Source organism: Manis javanica, chromosome 5 (assembly GCF_040802235.1).
Source record: "Manis javanica isolate MJ-LG chromosome 5, MJ_LKY, whole genome shotgun sequence".
Lineage (NCBI taxonomy): Eukaryota > Metazoa > Chordata > Mammalia > Pholidota > Manidae > Manis > Manis javanica.
In genome coordinates, this window is record NC_133160.1 from 134,829,725 (window position 1) to 134,848,525 (window position 18,801).

General features: G+C 37.3%; 1 protein-coding gene across 9 annotated transcripts in view; it reads left to right on the plus strand.

The window, feature by feature from the left end:
• Positions 1–18,801, plus strand: part of CORIN (corin, serine peptidase) — a 232,193-nt gene that overhangs the window by 72,202 nt on the left and 141,190 nt on the right. For 7 of the 9 annotated variants that reach the window (XM_017652016.3, XM_017652015.3, XM_017652018.3 and 4 more), the window contains one exon: positions 7,803–8,010. The exons of 1 other annotated variant lie outside the window; for it this stretch is intronic. In XM_017652016.3, the coding sequence (XP_017507505.3) occupies positions 7,803–8,010 (208 nt within the window). Of the gene's footprint in view, positions 1–6,213; positions 6,312–7,802; positions 8,011–18,801 lie in introns of those variants that run through there. One more of the 9 variants, XM_073237665.1, reaches the window with a different exon arrangement.

Below are 18,801 nucleotides of genomic sequence, written 5' to 3' on the forward strand. Positions count from 1 at the left end.
GCTTCCCATGTTTTTCTTTATTGGCTTTATTATCTCAGAGTCCTCTATTCCAGCTACTTCCATCTCCATCCTAACATTAAAAAAGCAGGATGTGGAGGTTTTAGAATTTATATTTTTTCAAGACCAGGTTTCACATGGAGTTCTATTATTTGTTGATCTGAAAGTGAATTGACATCATCTACTATAGTTGGTAACAAATAAGAGAAAAGTATTCTAAAACTTCCTGTTAGTATCTTCTTGATAAAGAAACATTTTTAATGCCCAACAAATGTCTTCAGTTACAATTTGACTAAATTCATCTAATCTATCCATAGTAGAGATATTGTTAGCTAGTAATATTTTCTTGAGAAACTCCTTGTATATGAAGGACTCAAAATAACTGACTCATAATAGACTGGCTTTACAGTGTGCATTATAATTAAGAAGCAGGGATTTGAGCACAATAGCAGGGATATTAGTATTAGACTATGTTTTCCCTCCTGGCTAACCCTGGGAGGGCAGCAGCTGCTTACAAGAGCAGAGCATAGGCTTCCTCACCAGTCCTAAATGTGGGCAGTCTCCTGGAGAAAAGTGTGACTGTCCAAGCTGGAGTTGAAATACAGTTGAAACATCTGGTTTCCCATGAAGAGCTGCTGCTTCTACATGATGTCTGAAAGCGTGGACAAAGCAGGGATATGTGCATATTTGGTTATTTCTGCCTCTGACACCTTAAGTCACATAAAAAAGAAGTCCTCTGACTGAATTGGAGGCCCCAGCAGTGCTTAAACTGTTGACCTTTTGTTCTTACCTAACGTTATAGAGAAATCTTGGGACCACTGCTCAAATATCCCTCTGTGGGGAGTTACAGAGGTTCCTGGAGGGAGGACTCCTCGAATCATCAGCTGCCTTTTAAGCATGCTGACCTGTGTAATTGCACAGAGTCCTGAGCATGGAAGGACTTTCCACTATGTTTAATGCTCTGCTGTCACCTTGTTGAAATAATTAATAAATAATGTAAAGAAATACAGATACTATAAATACCAATATAAATAAATAAAATAATAGAAAAATAGCTTTTCAACGAGGGGCCTCACATTTTCATTTTACCCTGGGCACCCCAACTTGTGTAGCCCCTTCTGCTCCTGGGTTTTCCTGTGACTGGACCAACTTCAGTCTCCTATCTGCCTTTGAACTGAGCAGAGCTAAGCACAGCTCCATGCGATGCCATGGGCAGATAGTCATTGGCCGGTCAGGACCCATGCCTGGAGCTGGGTGTAGGGAAAGGCCTCCCAAACTTCCTGTCTGCTCTCCAGTTAGGGCTGGGCCGCTGATGCTGAGGATACAACCAGCAAACTATTCTACTCGCCTTCCCTTTTTGTGGTTGAGTGGTGGCTCATGTTTTACTTTTACTTTCTAATCTTATATTGCCTTGTAATAAGATATTTATTAAAAAGGAAGAATAGTGTGTCATGCATTCCCAAAAATAATACTATAATTTATTTGAAATATTTCCTTTTGTGTATGTAAAATGTGTCTTCCTTTACAATCTTATTCCCTATGAAGTCTTCGTTTGTAAATTCAGAGAGTAAGAAGGTAAACTCTCAACTCAGTGTGAAGCTGACTTGTTACAGATTTTAAAGCTTGAGAATTCTGAGTTGGAGAGGTTATCTGAATGTACATTTTACAAATACATTAAGAACCACAGTACTTAGCTGGTAGAATCTAGACCTTAATGTGCAGGTCTGCCCTGTACATTTATGCTTCCAGTACTTAAGTCTTGACCATTATTAAACCTAAAATGGGATTCCCAATAAAACTACTCAGGGCTGGAAAGTCCACTAGAATCTCATTGCCTTTGTGAGCAGAGTTTAAAACTGACTACAAGTAAGTTTACAATAAACCCTACCCTCAGTGAACATGATGTGCCACAAACTAATTTCTTGTGCCCTTATCATTATATAATTTATTTTTACCATTGTTGGCTTAAAAAAACAAATAATTGTCATGTGTATTAAAGTATGTTTGGCTAAATTACTAAAATGTCTAATTCCAAATTCTTATTTTTTTAAATCCATACACCAAACCTTGTGCCTTTATTTAATAGAAACCTAATATTTTCTCAATGCATAAGTTTTAAACACTTGATTTCTTTTTAAAAAAGTATAACATGTAGTACTGTTTTATTTTACAAGTAAGCTAAACTAGTGAAGCTTTGAATTTTGATCCTGTACATATTAGTAATTATTCCTTCTACCAGTGGATTCATCATGGAATACCAGGGGGAAAAGGCAAAATGGAAGCTTAATGTCTCCGCCTCAATTTTCCTTTTTTTTTGTGAGTCACAAATGAGATAATTGTAGTAGCAAAACTTTTATGGCTTCTCATATGTGCTAATGATGACATTGTGTAGACATCATTTCATCCTCACATTATTAACCCTGTATCACAGATACTATTATCCCCTTTTTATAGATGAGGAAACTGACAGAGAAGTTTGATAGCTTGTCAAAGGATACATAAACAGAGAATAATAAAAGCAGGATTTGTATCAGACTATATAGAACCAACATGCTGTGTATGGAAAAGGTGCTTTACAAACTTGAAATTATTGTTATTAGTCAATCTTTTGTCATTCTAAGGTAGATAACTGTTTGGAGACAAGATGGAGTTCTTTTTAAATTAATGAAAAATGACTGACAGATGAAGATGTGACAGCTGAAATGTTACATCTTAGTTCTATAGAATCTGAATAATTAATTTATAATAAAATATTGATCCCTCCCTGTGTTAAAGCATTTTCACAGGAGATATTTGTTGAATGAATGAATTACATCAGGTTGAGCCTTTAACTACCATTCAGACCTCATAGAATCAAGTAGTATGGATGTGTATATATAAATGATAAGAGAGAATGACCTAGTTTTATATATTTAAATATAAATATAAACGTATAACTATATAACTACACACATATGTAAGATGTGAAAGCTTAAAACATGGCAAGACTTCAAGAGATTTGAGATTGCATTAAAAATGTTGTCTGGAATATATGTACTTATATAGAAGCATTAAACCCCACACCTCCTGCTTCTCCTGACAAGAGTAGCTGTTACTTAACTCTGTTAATTTAGATAGTGTTAAACTACTGTTACGTATTTTTTTGCATAAATTAACATGACATTGGCTTACCTGTGCCCAGCTGTGTCTGTAAAGATTTTTTACATATGTCACAATTGACTCATTAAGAAAATGTATCTTACTTTTTGTCTCCTTCATTTTCTTATAAGAAATAAAATTGTTACCATATTTGGATTGAAAGATAAGTTTACAGAGTTAGTAAAGAAGCCAAGATCTTCACAGAGACACTCTGTCATCAGCTTTCTGTTCTAATTTTACTGAAACCCTTTTATGGATCTTCCTAAGTACATGATACCTTTCAAACTGGTTTGTCCCAGAAATCGTTTTGGCAAAATGTTACTTTATATGCCAGTTATCTATAATAGTGAATGACCTTCATTATTTTACTCTGCTGATGTAGTCCTGACCATGGCTGACCTCATGGTACAGCTGGGAATAGACACCAAGGATTCCCAGTCCGATAGGTTCCTCAGTGAGGATAGGTAACTAGTTTTAATAGCCAATTCATTGTTTTCTTTGAGAAGGTTTAGGTTTTATCAATCGTGGTGAAGCAGCTCTATTGCTGAAATCCAACGAGCTTCATCAAAATATTTTATAATAAATGAAGTAAATTTACAAGGTTTAAAATGGAATAGTATCTCTGACAGAATGATACAATGGAAAAGAATAGGTCATGGGATGAGAAGATCTGGTTTCAGTTTTGCCTCTACAACTTAACATCTGTGTAAGCTTGACTACTTTCTCACCTCCATTGAATCTATTTCATCATCTGTAAAATGGGAGAAAAAACCACAGCTTCCCCATAGGATTGTGGGATGGTTAAATAAGCGCTGTATATAAAGTACCTAGCAAGCATTCAGCCTAGAAGGTACTCATGCCTACTTTATCTATCTCCTTGTCTTTAAGTTGTTTTATCTTACTGTAAAACAGAAAGTGGAAATGAACTTTAAAGTATCTTTTACATTAAGAGACAACTTGAATAGTTACAAATGGTTTATTTAGGCTTTTATAGCAGTTACCTCATCCTATCCTCTCTGAATTGTGCGTATTTCTTAGTGAAGGTACCTGTGCTGTTGAAACATCAGTTGAAGGTCAGCCGTATGAAGCTGTTGCTTTAAGTTTCTTAACCTCCACCGACAGATTTGACCCTCACAATCCTGTGATTAACACTCTTATTATTTCTGTTTTATAGATGAGGAGGTTTTAAGAGGTTAAGTCATTTCCCCAAGATCACAGTACCCCAAGATCCCCAAACTCTGGCTGGACCAGAGTTTGGGCCCAGGCTCAATGTCGCCTCCTGGCTTTGGTTTCTGTCTTCAAATAACTAGCTTGTACTTGACTCTCATAGCTTCCAGCATTTACTCCTGCTCTTGCCAGCTACATCCATCATTTCTTACCTCCATTCTCTTTGCAGCTTTCTAGTGTACATGTATTCATCTATTCATCTGTCTCCAGCCTTTATAACTTGTAAGCACATCCTCCTTTCATGTCTACTATGGTGAGGTCTTGTGCTAAACACAACTGAGCATGCTCATGGAAAGCTGAAGGTATGCCTTTCAGAGGACAGGGAGGACAGCTTCTCTTTTACTTTCAATTGCTGCATAGGAGTCCAGGGGTGAGTAAGAGGTAGGAATCAGTCTGGGGGAGAGAACAGGATAGGATGACTCCCTATGCCATGTAGGTCCTAGGGAATGGATTATTAAAAACAATAGTAGCAATATTAGCCGTCATCAGCAGTGCCCTTGGGTCTCAGCTGTAATGGTTTTTTCATGTCCATTTCCATCCTGTTCAATAAGACACCTTTTAGTGTGAAGCCTGTTCCATTTAATCTCCTCATTCATTTGGTGAATAACTATTGGGTACCTGCTATTTGGTATCCCAGTGTTTTCTAGTGACAAGACGAAGTCTTTACTGTCATGTGGGAGAATATTGGGAATAAACAACTATATAAGCAAGATCTGATCAGTAGTGTTCATGCTATAATGAAACTAAAGTGTGATGATGTATAAAGAGACGCAGGAGCATTTTGGAAGGGGTTCTTTGGGGAACTATTGCTGTCCCTCGAGAAGAAAGTAATCTTTTTCTTTTCTTTTGTGTAACTTCCACCACCACAAACATAGTATAGTCAAGCGAATATGATTTTTTTTTTACTATCTTGTATTTTTCATATAATCTCTCAATATTCAGTGTTTTTTCTTTTTTTTGGCTAGGTAGGAGTGAATTAACCTGTTCATCATCTCATCACTTCAAATGTGGTTTATTACCAAGTGTATAAACCCTAGAGAAAACAATGTAATATAAAATGTATTATAACATGTGCTCAGTATACATGGATGTATTATCTATGAATATAAACTGTAGACCTTGTGACATATCATTACATGCTTTTTTAGTGTCTTCCTTTCATGGGCCACTAGGAATTATCCTTTAAGTACTATTTTTAACATAATACCTCCCTTTGTATTAGCCTAGGGTGGTTCCAGCTGGAATTTACTTAGGAGACATAGGTGTGAAGCTCTGGAATGTCTGCATAACAGCTATGGGGAGCTGGGCAGATGATTTAGCCTTTCTAAAACTGAGTTTCCTCAAGTGTAATCCAGATTTGATGTCACTTTACTGGGTTGTGAAAGTGACAGAATCATGAATGAAGGAATTGGAGTGCCTGTGTGGGTGCATGGCACAAGGTTGGTTTTCAAAAATGTTTTCTTGAGACTGAATTGTCCACAAACGATTTCGTGTTTTTAATGGAGAAAAACTTACTCTTAGCTCTTATAGGCAAGCATCTCTTCCTGTAGTTTGATATGTGTCCTTTCAAAGTGTACTATCTGTACATTCTCACTGCCTATAATGCTCTCCCACCCTGAAATGTGTTTTAATCTCATTAAATAACTTGAGTGTCATATTCATGAAACTTGCCCAGCACTACCCACCTTGGCACTTGTCTGAGGTTGAATTAATGTAAATATGTCTATTTGTGTTCTGTCTGAATATTTTAATTTGGATTTTCTTTTTAATTTCATTCTTTCCTATTTTGTATTGTAAGTTGATGAGGTGCAAAAAAGTGTTGTGCCCTTAAATTTTTTACGTCTATTCTAGGGTCTAGTGTGCAGAGAAATTCCACATGCCACTGGTTGCCTTTGAAAGTGGAAATCATGTTTTGATCATGTCCCATTGAAATCAGCGCGTTATGGGTGGTCAGTAAATATTATTATCTAACAATGGGCACTTGTGTCTTTTGATGAAATGTGAGACTCTTTGAGTTAATAGTTACAATCTGGCCATTTGAGGGAAAGAGCTCCTACAGAGCTTGTATAGTTTTCAGAGAGGTTTGAAAGAAAAGTCAGATTAGGAAGTGTACTTAGCAGACTAGAGAAGACGATGAGAGGATCAGAAGACTCCGGGGTGATCTATCTGAATGAATGATGCAGAAAACAGGGTTAGAATCCTGTGATGGGGTTATTCTGTGTCACAGAGCAGTGGGTTAGTTTGGCCATTTTTATCAGAGATGCAGTCTTCATTTCTAACATTTTTATTAAAGTGGAGTTAGCCTTAGGTCTGGAGAGGTTTTTCTCTTCATTTGTTTGCGATTACATAGTGAGCAGAAGAGATGTTCCCTTTGTATTGAACTTCTCCAACTTGCTTTTTTTTTGCCCCCTCAGCATAATTAGAATGAATACTTGCACTGGATTTTCACAGCCTGCAGATTTTGCCCTTATATAGCAGCTGGCTTAAATAATAGCCAAAATTTTAATTATCTCCTTTTCAAAGTAGGAGTACTAAATCTCTATATAAACAATAAGAGAATACAGAATAAGAAAAACAACAATCTCCTAAAATCCAATCAACTGGACCCATATTAATATTTTGATTTGTATTAGACCAATCATGTAAATATGTGGAATAAAAGAGAAGGAAGGGCTGTGAAGGTGGTACTGCCTGGAGAAGAGCCAAGTGAAATCAGAGGCTAAACTGACCCTGAATTGTTGACATAGGCAGGATTGGAAATCCTTGTGCAATCATGTATTTTTAAAAATGGGATCATAGTATGCAAATTATTTTGAGACTTCCTATTTTTACTTATTATATTATGTACTCAATTGTCTTCTAAAGCATCTTTCATATAACTAAATATTCTGTTTATTTCATGTATTTTTTGTTCCAAATTTTAAACCAACTGCGTTTGTTGAATGTTTAGGAGACACTATCTTTTAAAAATTGTAAACAATGCAGAGATGAGGATCCCTATCAATAAATCCATGTGCACATGTATGACTATTATGTTAGGATAAATTTTTAGAAATATTACAGTGTCAAAGATACATATTTGAAGTAATTTTTAAGTACAATACATTGCCCTGCCCAGATGTGATCCAAAACCGTGATTTCCAACTTAATCGTTCACCAGCTAGATGAGAGAGTGTATTATTTCACACTTTTTCCTGTAACACAAATGCTATCCCTCTGTGAATATATTCATTAATAGATTGATTTCATTATCATATGCATGCACACATGTGCACATACACATATGTATGCATGTACATGTCTGCTTATATATCTATAAACGTTCTTGCTTGTGGGATATATTTTATCTTATGGATATATTAGTCTATCATATCAAATGAGTTCATAAACATATAGCTCTGCTGTGTCTGTTCCTAAATGTCATCATCTTGACTTCCCAGGGGCCTGTGTAAACATCACCCACAGCCAGTGTCAGATGCTGCCCTACCACACCTCCCTCACACCTCTCTCCTCACTTGTCGAAAACATGGAAATCGAGAAGTTCCTCAAGTTCTTCATGTACCTGCATCACCTCAGTTGCTATCAACATATCATGCTTTTCGGCTGCAGCCTGGCCTTCCCCGAATGCACCAGTGATGGCGATGCCAGGTATTGTGGAACCCAGACCATTCCGATACAAGAGTCACTTGTGGCCAAAGTATCTGAGAGGAACAAAATCATCCCAAGCTAACGCCTTTTGTTTTTGTTGTTTTGAAGGGTGGAAAACACACCCCACACCATTCCTAGTCAGTTGTAATCCTTTTAAACTAGATGTTTTTTTTGAAAACTTGGAATAATTTTATCAATGGGAAGAAATTATTCAGGATGTGAGAATGAGGTTTTCAGCTGAGACACTCAATAGCTACAAGAGGGTCTGGCAGAGGACAGCAGGGATGGTTGAAAGAGTTTACTGAAGACAAGAGTTATGAACGTGTAGACAGGGTTAAGAGAACAAATAAGGGATGGGAGGCACCAGGCTATCATGAGAAGGGGTATAGTTTCCTTACCCAAGACTTGAAAGGGGAGGAGAGTGAGCAGCACCTGGAGAGACTGTACCTCTGTACAAGGGGTTTCCAACAGGCTGCTGTTCCCTCTAGGCCTTCTGCCACTGATGGCCCTTCAGTCTTGGAGGGAGGGAGAAGAAAAAATAAATACCCTGACCTCACTCTCTTCCTGCCTCCCATCTGCCAGGCCTCCCACCAACTGAACTCACCCACAACCATTGGGCAAGGGCAAGCAATTGATGTGAATGCAGTGGGTAAGATCCAAAATGTCATCTAAATATTATCACCTCCAAAGTCTCAAGTCTTATCATCTAAATCAGATACATGTGAGAGGCTGGGTGGTGCTTATGGTCAACACTGGAACCTAGAGGAGGATGAGAAGGGTAAGGCGTATATGCAGAGGGACAAAGAGAAACTGTCCAGCATAGTATCACATAGGATTAGAAAGAATTTCCTTTTTTCTTTTTTTCTTGGGGTGAGGAATGAACATGTGAGTGAACTTGTATATGTGTCTTGTAAGCTCATTTTAAAAAATTGAGGTATAATTGCTATAGAACACTATGTTAGTTTCAGGTATGCAATGATTTAGTATTTGTATATATCGAAGAATGATTACCACAATAAGTCTAGTGAACATTCATTACCACACATAGATACAAATTTTATTTTCTTTTGATGAGAACTTTTAATATCTTCTCTCTTAACAATTTTCAAATATACAATTTTATTAACTATAGTTACCATGCTGTTTATATCCCTATGACTTATTTATTTTATAAGTGGAAGTTTGTACCTTTGACAACGATCACCTCTGTGAAATAACATAATGTAAATATTCTATTATTCTATTGTATTGAAATAATAATTTTCAAGAAGAGTTGTCAATGCAAAGTATGTTATGGAATATTTGAAATACTCAGTATACATTAAAAATTTCAAAGCATTTATTAAATATATAATCACATATAACATCAACTGCTTTCTTAATTATAATATTAGGATGTTTTCAGAGTAGTAATTTTAGAATAAATTACATTTTCAAGTGCAAATAGACTCCATATTATTTTTACTAGTTTAATTAGTGTATAAAATATATTTTGAATAGGCCAGAAGGCACTTATTATTTTAACTGGAGAAAGACTGCATTGACATAGAATAAAAACTAGGTAGAATATAAACAGTAGATAATTGTAGAGGTGAAGAGCTATTAGCAGACACAGCATTCAGGAAAATCTTTCACCAGAAGGAATTATCTATACAGCATGCTTTCGTGGTGAAGAGAGGGAAGCAGGGGCATATAACATGGTGGTTGTATTAGTTTTCTAGGGCTGTCGTAACAGATTACAATAAGCTGGGTGGCTTACACAGAAGTGTATTATCTCACAGTTCCAGAAGCTGGAAGTCCAAAACTTGGCAAGGCAGTGCTACCTCCAGGGAATCTGAGGGGGAGAATTCATTTCCCTCCTTTGCCAGCTTCTGATGGTTTCATGCATTCTTTGACTTGTGGCCATATCACTCCAGTCTCTGCCTCTGTCTTTACATTGCCTTCTCTGTGTGTCTGTGTCTTCTCTTGTGAGGACACTTGTCATTGACTTTAGGGCCTATTCATATAAGCTAGGATAACCTCCTCATCTCAAGGCCCTTAATTTAATTATATTCACAAAGACCTTTTTTCCAAAATAAGGTAACATTCACAGGTTCCAGAAGTTAGGATATGGACATATATTTTTGGGGGGCCACCATTCAACTCTACAGTGGCAGAAAAAGCAGGCTGTGGAGCCACATCTCTCAGGCTTCCCATCTATAAAATGGAGATAATAGTTGTACATATTTACAAAGTTCACATGAGGATTAAATGACAGAGAGAGGCTGGCACAGGGCTTACTTTTAGGAAGAGCTCAGTAAGTGTCAGCAATAGTTATCACATAGTGGATTGAAAGGAAAGATAGAGCTAATGAAACTGAGAGCACAAAGAGTATTTCTAACATATGCCAAGTGCTGGAGGATTGCAGAACAATGTGGAATATTATATGGATTCAAAGAAAATTAGGTAGAATACTCAAAGCTGCTGGCATGGGATTCTAGTTCCAATCTCCTTAATTTAAGACAATTTCACGTGTATCTCTTTGTTTAATTTCTCCATGGGCTCATGCATAAATAAGCCAATGAAAGGGAGTGTGTTTACCTTCCAGGAGACTCTTAATTCATTTCAATCATCCTTCTTTATTATAATTCAGTCTTTACTCTCAGCTAAATCAGTTGTAAAATTCTAGTTAAGTCTTCAGGGCACTTTTAGGTAAAATTTGTTCTTCTTCTGACCTGGTTTATAATGAGAAATGCTCTCATATGAGAGTTTCCATTTTCTGTTATAATGGATAATAATTTATAGTCAGTTTCCAGATATCCTTTGGGAACTTACCCTATTTTTTTATTATTACATTTATTCGTATGTCTAACTTTATTACAGCTTCATACCAGTGCTTCCCACTGTCATTTAGTTTGTGCATGAACTGCAAGCTAAATTTAATAAACAAAATAAGTTCAGAAAGGTAAAATATAGTATAGAAAATAATTCTAAAGTCAAACATATTTTTCTTATATTGTACTATTTTGGATCATCCACTATACTAATTTCCCTTTTTATTCAAATAATGGAGAATTGCTTATATCCCACGCTGAAGAAAATAGCTGCTTAGTATAATTTTAATTTTAATGTAAAAAGATCTGGTGGGATGTATAAATAGTATAGTTTTTTAACCTGTCCTTTTGAGACCTCAGATACTCATTAACTATATAACAATGGACTTTAACAGTTTCTACTTTAGATTAAGGTTACTATTAATAAATGTTTACATCATGTACTCTAACACAGGCTAAATGAAATGGAGAATAATTTATATGGATTCAGTGAAATATATCTCAAAATATAGAGACTTAGCTGATAGGCCGTTTGGTTAGTAAGATAAGGTGGGTTACAAGAAATAGCTTAAAAATATCAGCAAGTAGCTAGAGAGAAATTCACAATTCCTGGGCCAGGAGAATACAGATGTTTTTGGATGACTTTTTGTTTGTTTGTTTAGTAACTTGCAAAATTCACTTTGTATTTCTAAATAATTTCTAGATTATTATGACGGTTTTAAATTTAACTTTTATTTGATGGCTTCTTTTTTTTAAATTAAGGTATTGTTGATATGCACTCTTATGAAGGTTTCACAAGGACAACAATGTGGTTATTACATTCACCCTTATTATCGAGTCTCCCCCCCACACCCCATTGCAGTCACTGTCCATCGGTGTAGTAAGATGCCACAAAGTCACTATTTGCCTTCTCTGAGTTACACTGTCTTCCCTGTGACCCGACACACACCTGACTTTTTGATACAGAGTATACAATTAAGAGCTTCAGTGTTTGAAAGAAAGCAGGTCTTACAACCACATGTTTTTGATGTGTAACTATCACCCTTTCCCACCTTGTTTAAATCATAGGCCTGTAACATTACCAAAGCTGAAGGGGAGTTAATTTGGCTTGGAAGGTAGTCTTGGCTTTGCTTCTAGAAGATACACAGGAGACCCTGCTGATTATCATCACCCCACTCACATCTTCTAATATTTTGCAGAGAACCTCTGTGCTTATGAAATGGGTCCTTAACATTAAAGACTTGATATGTTTACTATTACATTTTTCCTCTGAAGTGTTGGCTTGCCATTAGGTTCTTAGCAGAAATTCTTAATATCTGGGTAAGTGAAACAAAAATTCTTTGTCTAGCAAGATGACTAGAGATCAATGATTATATTTCAAACCTGGGAAGTGAAGGACAGTTGCCTGCAGTGAACGCAGTCCCTACTGTGGTGGGGATCAAATGCATTTCTTCAGATGAGTTTCTTCAAAAGCACTACACTTTTTCCCAAAGAAGTATATTCATTGGAGATTAGAGAATTTAATGTGGCAGCTGTAGAGAATGCACTTGAAAGCTTGGGGGCAGATGAAACCTGATGCAGATCATAGCTTTACCAGTGGCCGGTTATAAGTCCTTGGGCACTTTAATGAGCCTTGTTGACCCTCAGTTTCCTCATCTGTATAATGAGAGTAATAATATCCAGCTCACAGGGTTTGTTCATGTGTATTAAACAGAATGATTTCTATAAGTGCTCATATGTGCTCTATACTATCTGGCACATGGTAGCTTCTCCACAAATAGAAACTACTATTATTGCATGGCAGTCAAAGATGATATATGAATTTCTTCATTCCCTCTTTCAGAGATGTGAGATTTGCCTATTTTTCTCATTTTTCCCATCTTTTAACTAATTTTCCACTTAGCTACCAAGGTGATTATTTATTTATTTGTTTGTTATTGACTGTGTTCTCTATACTGTACATTCATCCCTATGATTAATTCATATTATGATTGAGATTTTGTGCCTCTTTATCCAGTCACTGCTATCACCCACCCACCGCACCCTTCCCACTTGGTAACCAACAGTCCCTTCTCAGTGTCTAAGAGTCTGTTGCTGTTTTGTTCCCTTGTTATGTTTTGTGATTAAAAAATTTAAAAATGCAAGTTAGATATGTTTTTCTCTCATCTCTGCTCTTTCAAGGGCTTCCCATTAGACTGAGATCATAAGCTAAACTCTGGGCTGTGGTCGGCGAGGCCTTCCTTGCTTGTCTGTGTAATCAACCGTGCTCCAGCCAACCTCTTTCCAACTTCCTTTGCACATGCGGTTCCCTTTACTTGGAAGGATCTACCTCCTCATCTAAGCCCTCTGCTCAAAACACATCCCCACAGAAAACCTCTGACCACCTCAGTAGTCCGTTGCCTGTCCCAGAAGACTGCTTGCCCGTATATTGTCTGTTTTGCTTTATAAGCTCCACAGTGGCAGAGAACTTACTGACTTTGTGTACTTAGTGTTCAGAACAGTGCCCAACACATTGTAAGTACTCAATAAATGTTTGTTGGGATGCAAGAATAAATAAACTCTTCATTTAAGGAGCCCTCTTAAGTGTCTAGATAAATGGAGTTCAAAGTATGTTGATTATAGTTGTACATTGCTTAGTGTAATTGATAGGTTCCTGAAAATTCTTGCATAAATCAAATTCTTTGTGTATATTAAATGAATTACAATTTTAAACTGAGTTGGATGATATTACCAGAGGTGATTTAGCTTCATTCAGCATGAGCTTCAGTTGGCAGAACAACTGGCTAAGATATATTAGCTTGCTCTACTCTATTGCTGTCAAAATCCTGGACCTAATAAATGGCGAAACACTAGATTGTTTGTGAGGGTTGGCTTGGTGGCTCAGTGCTTTCTTTTTAATGTTGATTTATATGCATCTGTTACAAAGACTCGAGGTCAACTCTGGTTGAAAATCTTAGCCTTAAGATTTATATAAAGAGCAGAAACAAAAATGGTAAAAGTGTCTAGTGAATAATGACCAACATAGTGATTCAGAATCTGTACATGTGAAGATGAGTTGAGGTACCTGGACATGTAAGCCCTGACAGTGCACCACGGCCATCCTCAAATGTTTTGGGTCACAGCCTGGAAGATTGAGCGTGCTTTTTTCTGTGTGCTTCCTCAGGGCAAAGGCAGAACCAGGAACTGAGAGTCACAGAGAAGTCAATTCTAAGTTCTCTAAAATAAGAACTTTATGGCTAATAAAATCATATGTATATATGGAATTGTCATCCCAGGAAATGGTGAGTTGCTATGACTGGAGGTATTGAAACTGATTGATGAGACTTTACTGGAGACACTGTGGCAAGAGTCCAGTGTCTTATGGTAAATTAGTTTTCCATTGGATTAAGGGGTAGGTCTATTCATAGTGACCTATGGCACTGATTAAAGAAGTTTTAAAAAACTTACAAAAAAAAAGATGAAGAAAATTAAATTTACCACAACCTTTCTGAGGGACACTTTTATATTTGCTTTGGGAATAATAATGAGAGAACACAGTTAGGAGTTTTGTGTTGAAACCCCTGGAGCATATCTGGTCAGAACAGATGGTCCCCTGACTGCCTTCTGAGAGGGTGGGCTGAGTTAACTTCAGGACTTCTGTTTTGCAAGTATGGTTTGCAAATTGAGACCCTATTGCTAAATGTCCCCTTTCTCATCATTGCAACTCTGAGGTTCTCACCTAAATGAATGTTAAACAAGTATGTAGAGTGTATCACCTCGGGGAGGTGTTGAATTATCTGTTTGGAGCACCTGTGGGTCTGGGGTGGCTCAGCTGTTGCTCAGAGTTAAACAGTGTGTGGTAGACGATAGACTGTCTGACTCCAGATGTTAAGATCTGTGCACACACTCCATATGCCCCATCACCCTGTTTCTCACACTTAGTTCTGTGAGTTTTTCTTCTAAAATCTTGATAATAAATCAAGATTAGAATTATGATATATTGCTTTCTACTGTTTGCCTTACATTCATCTCTTAAGCTTTTACTTGTGCTAAAATCCTGGTAGGTAAATAAAAGTTTACCTTTTTTTGGTTGTTTCAGCCTCTAGGGAGGAAGAAAAAATTTCAAAATAATCAAGAGATACTTAAAATTTCCTGAGTGAAAGGCACAGTTTGTTTATTTCTTATAACTGCCGTATACTTCCTTTTGGAAGAGACAAAGTTCCCTAGAAAAGAAAATCGGGAAAGGAAAGAAGTTTCCTGAGCCCATATTCTAGTTCCCATTATTTAAAGTTACACTAAGAGTCTCCTGTAAACACACAGACGACATGGGGTTCCTGTTCTGACCCCATCATAATACTGAGATGGCCTCTAGGTGAACAATCAAGGTGGGCACAAAAGTTGTTATTGGAATAATTTTTAAGTATTACTGTACCAGAATTATAAAGCTTTTCCCCCCTATTTCTACTACAGCACATCATTACTATATTGCCACACTTTTTTTGAGTTGGATTTTACTGACAATGTTTTAGTAAAAAAGTAACAAATTTGTCTGCTTATAATATAATTTTAGATGGCTTACTGTGTTCTTAACTATGTTATTTTATAAGACAGCATGTGCCAAACTTCTATGTAAATGAAATTCTGAAATCATCTTAAAACCAGGTGGAAAATACGACTTGATTTAAAACAATTTTTTGAAGAATTCATAAATTATGAAAGTCAGCATGAACTTATTTTATCATTTTTTCTAAATGAAGAATAAGTACATACTACTAATTAATTTTACTAAAGATTTTATGATGTCCCAAGGTCCTTACTATGTCACATGTGGGACTACATGGAAACATTAAAGAATTAAAAATTTTTCATAGTTAAAATTGTAAAAGATTTATGTAGGTCAGTAGTCGAAGAAAAAAGGTTTGCTTTGTTGCTATGACCACCTAAATATTCTGAGAGTCATTTGCACTTACTCCCCTGATTCTGTCTGCTAAGTTGGAAAGAGCAGTCTTTATTCAGCCACACCAGGGATCACTCGGCTGGTGAGGTGGGCCATTATAGCACAGTGCCCTTTTTGACCTCAGGCAACATGGGTGATTTAGTCTGCTTTTTGGCAATCTATATAAAATATCAAATGATAAGTAAGGTTCCACTTTATGAGCCAAAACAGAATAAAGTATGGGTAATATATAGTCATAGAACCCATACTATTATTTTACAAAGATATAAAGCATGACAGCTCAAATCTTCCTGAAAATGCCTTGTCATGTAACCGACAGTTTTTCAGGCACACATAGTTCCTCAAACTCAGTGGAGAAGTTTGTTTACTTTTTTCCTCAAGAATTCATTGGTATTATGTGAATGTGACTAGTATTTAGATGTAATACTTATGATTCAACTCATTTGAAGATGCAGTAAAATTGCATTGAATAAAATAAATTCATGCTGACTTTCATAATTTATGAATTTAAGGTATCATTTCATAATGTACAAAAATCAAAACAGCTGCAGAAGTAATTTAACAATTGCAAATGTCTTTTGTGATTTGTTAATCCTCTAGCCCATGGGCCTTGGTAAATATGCAGCTATTAATGTTCATCAGGATCCTGCTGGTCAGGGGGTGTGGAATTTTATATTCTCTTTCAGGGTGGTTGTGTGGTTTCACATTATTCACACCCATCTTAACCCCAGGTGTGTTAATCTGTTGGTATGTCTTCAAGTTTCTCATTTTAAGGGTGATACCCTACTGTTTCAAGACTGAACAGCACATATAGAACTTGCTGACCTGAAAGATGGGATTCCGCGGGCAGGGACGATGCGAGCTCTTCCACAGCCCATTCAGCTGGAGTTAGGTAGTGATGGTTCTGTTCCCACCTTTGCCATGGAATCATTGTCTGCGTGTGATGCCTTTGTTTCTCCAACAAATATTTATGGAGTGTTCACTGTACACACTAGGGATATAGCAGCAGGCAAAAAGAATCCTTAACCTCATGGAGCTTATGTTTATACTGGGGAGAGATAGGCAATAAACAAATAAATAGATTTTTAAAAAGTAATAAACAATTTTATGTTGGTTAATATGTGTGCAATGGGAAAAATCCAGCAGGGAAGTGGGGAGCTTTGGGAGAGTGCAGCATGGCGGCAAAAGGTGTGGTTTTCAGCAGCATGTTGTTCAGAAAGACCTCGCGGAGCAGATCACATTTGACCCCTGAGGATACAGGAATCTAGGAGCAAGGGGGACCCTGATACCCTGAGTGCTCTGTGGTACTGACATAAGAGAAAGAGAAATGCTGGGGTGGGAATGGGGTGGCATGGAAAAGAGACCGTGATGGAATCGGTCCTGCAGGGAGATGCTGTTGGCAAGGAACGGCTGACGCGGGGAGGGGTGCGGGGACTGGCCACGTCCACATGGGACTTGGGACTCCCTCTTCAGCTTCTGACATCAATCCATTCCACAGGAATGCTCAGAAAGCTTGTTTATCTCTTTAGCAAACACTTAATTGCTCTTAGAATATCCCAGGAACTTAATTTGACCCTAGGGGCAAGGAGATGAATAAGCACAGTGCTGCCTTTAAAGGATTCACCATGATAGGGGAACCAGACATGAAAACAATTAAATTGTTGTACAGTGTGGTTCGTTTACAAGGTGTGTTAGTAACAGACAGAAGGAGGAAGAAAACTTTCCATATGGCATTTTAGGGAAGGCTGCTCCCAGGGAGGAGGTAACAACAGCTCAGCTGGCTTCTGGAGGATGCATAGAATTTGCCATGTGGACAAGGAGGGAAAAGAAGGCATTTCAGGAAGGGTAGCAGCCTAGATCTCTATATATTAGGGGAACTACAACGGGTTTAATTTTAGTAGAACATAAAAATGGGGAGAGAGCAAACAGATCTGAGAAACAGATAGAAGAAGCAAATTAGCAGGACTTAGTGATTAATTGCATGTGAATTGTGAAGTTGAGGGTGAGGCAAAGATTTTTGGGCTTAGGGACTTGGGTATATGGTATTACCAAGAAAATCATGTATATCACAGGAGGAGTGGTGATGGTGGGATATAATGAGTTAATATTGACATAAAGTCTTAATCTGGTTCATGAAGTGTATGACTAATTTTCCTTTCAGTGGAGACAAAAACAGATTTCCTTCTGTAGGAGATGACATGATTTGTACTTTCATCCAGTGGTGTGCTAGTAAACTGGCTCCCTGAAAAACAAAGTAAAATATGTGTGCAATGGGAAAAATCCATTTTTCCATTTTTCTAATTTCCCAGAAAATTATGTAGCATTTGCTGATGTCTGCAGTATAAATGCTCCTTCCAGATTTCAAGCTACTAACAGTCTACTTGCACACCACTGCCCTTTATGCCTTGACCAGTATTTGCTGAGCTTGCACAAAGTGTGAGGCATGCAGCAGTGTGCTATTTCTCATTTACTTCTTCATGCTTACCTCCCACCTTCTGCCAGTCTCCACTTTTCCCCACAGGTTGGTTTCAACAGTGACTACTTTCAAGCTTCTTGTGGGGCTCAGCCAGTGGGAACCAGCCACCAAACATCAGAATGTGGGAAGAGAGTCAGGTTGGATAGTGACCCCCTAGTTTCTTCTTTCCCAGGTTTCAGGGTTGCCTGCATCCCCCTATGAGAACTATGGTTCTTATTGGGCAGCCTTCCCCATATTGCTCTCTCCAAATTCAGGTAACTGCCCCTTCCCCTGTCCCTTACGTCTGGGATGCTAACAGCAAGCTATCCTAGCATACTGCACTACCGCTTGTTGGTTTTTCTAAGCCCTGCTAGCACCTTTGTAAGTGGCCCTTTCATTAAATTCTCTGCAATGATCCTACTTCAGGAAATTATTTCTTTCCTGCTGAAACCATGCCAATTGCAAACAAAAAATCAGACAGACACAGTCCTGGTTTTTAAAGAGTTTTGGAGCAATGTGACCAAAAACCAATCCTGACTTCTCCCATTATTTTTCTTCTGATGTGAGAGAATGACATTTGCAAATAT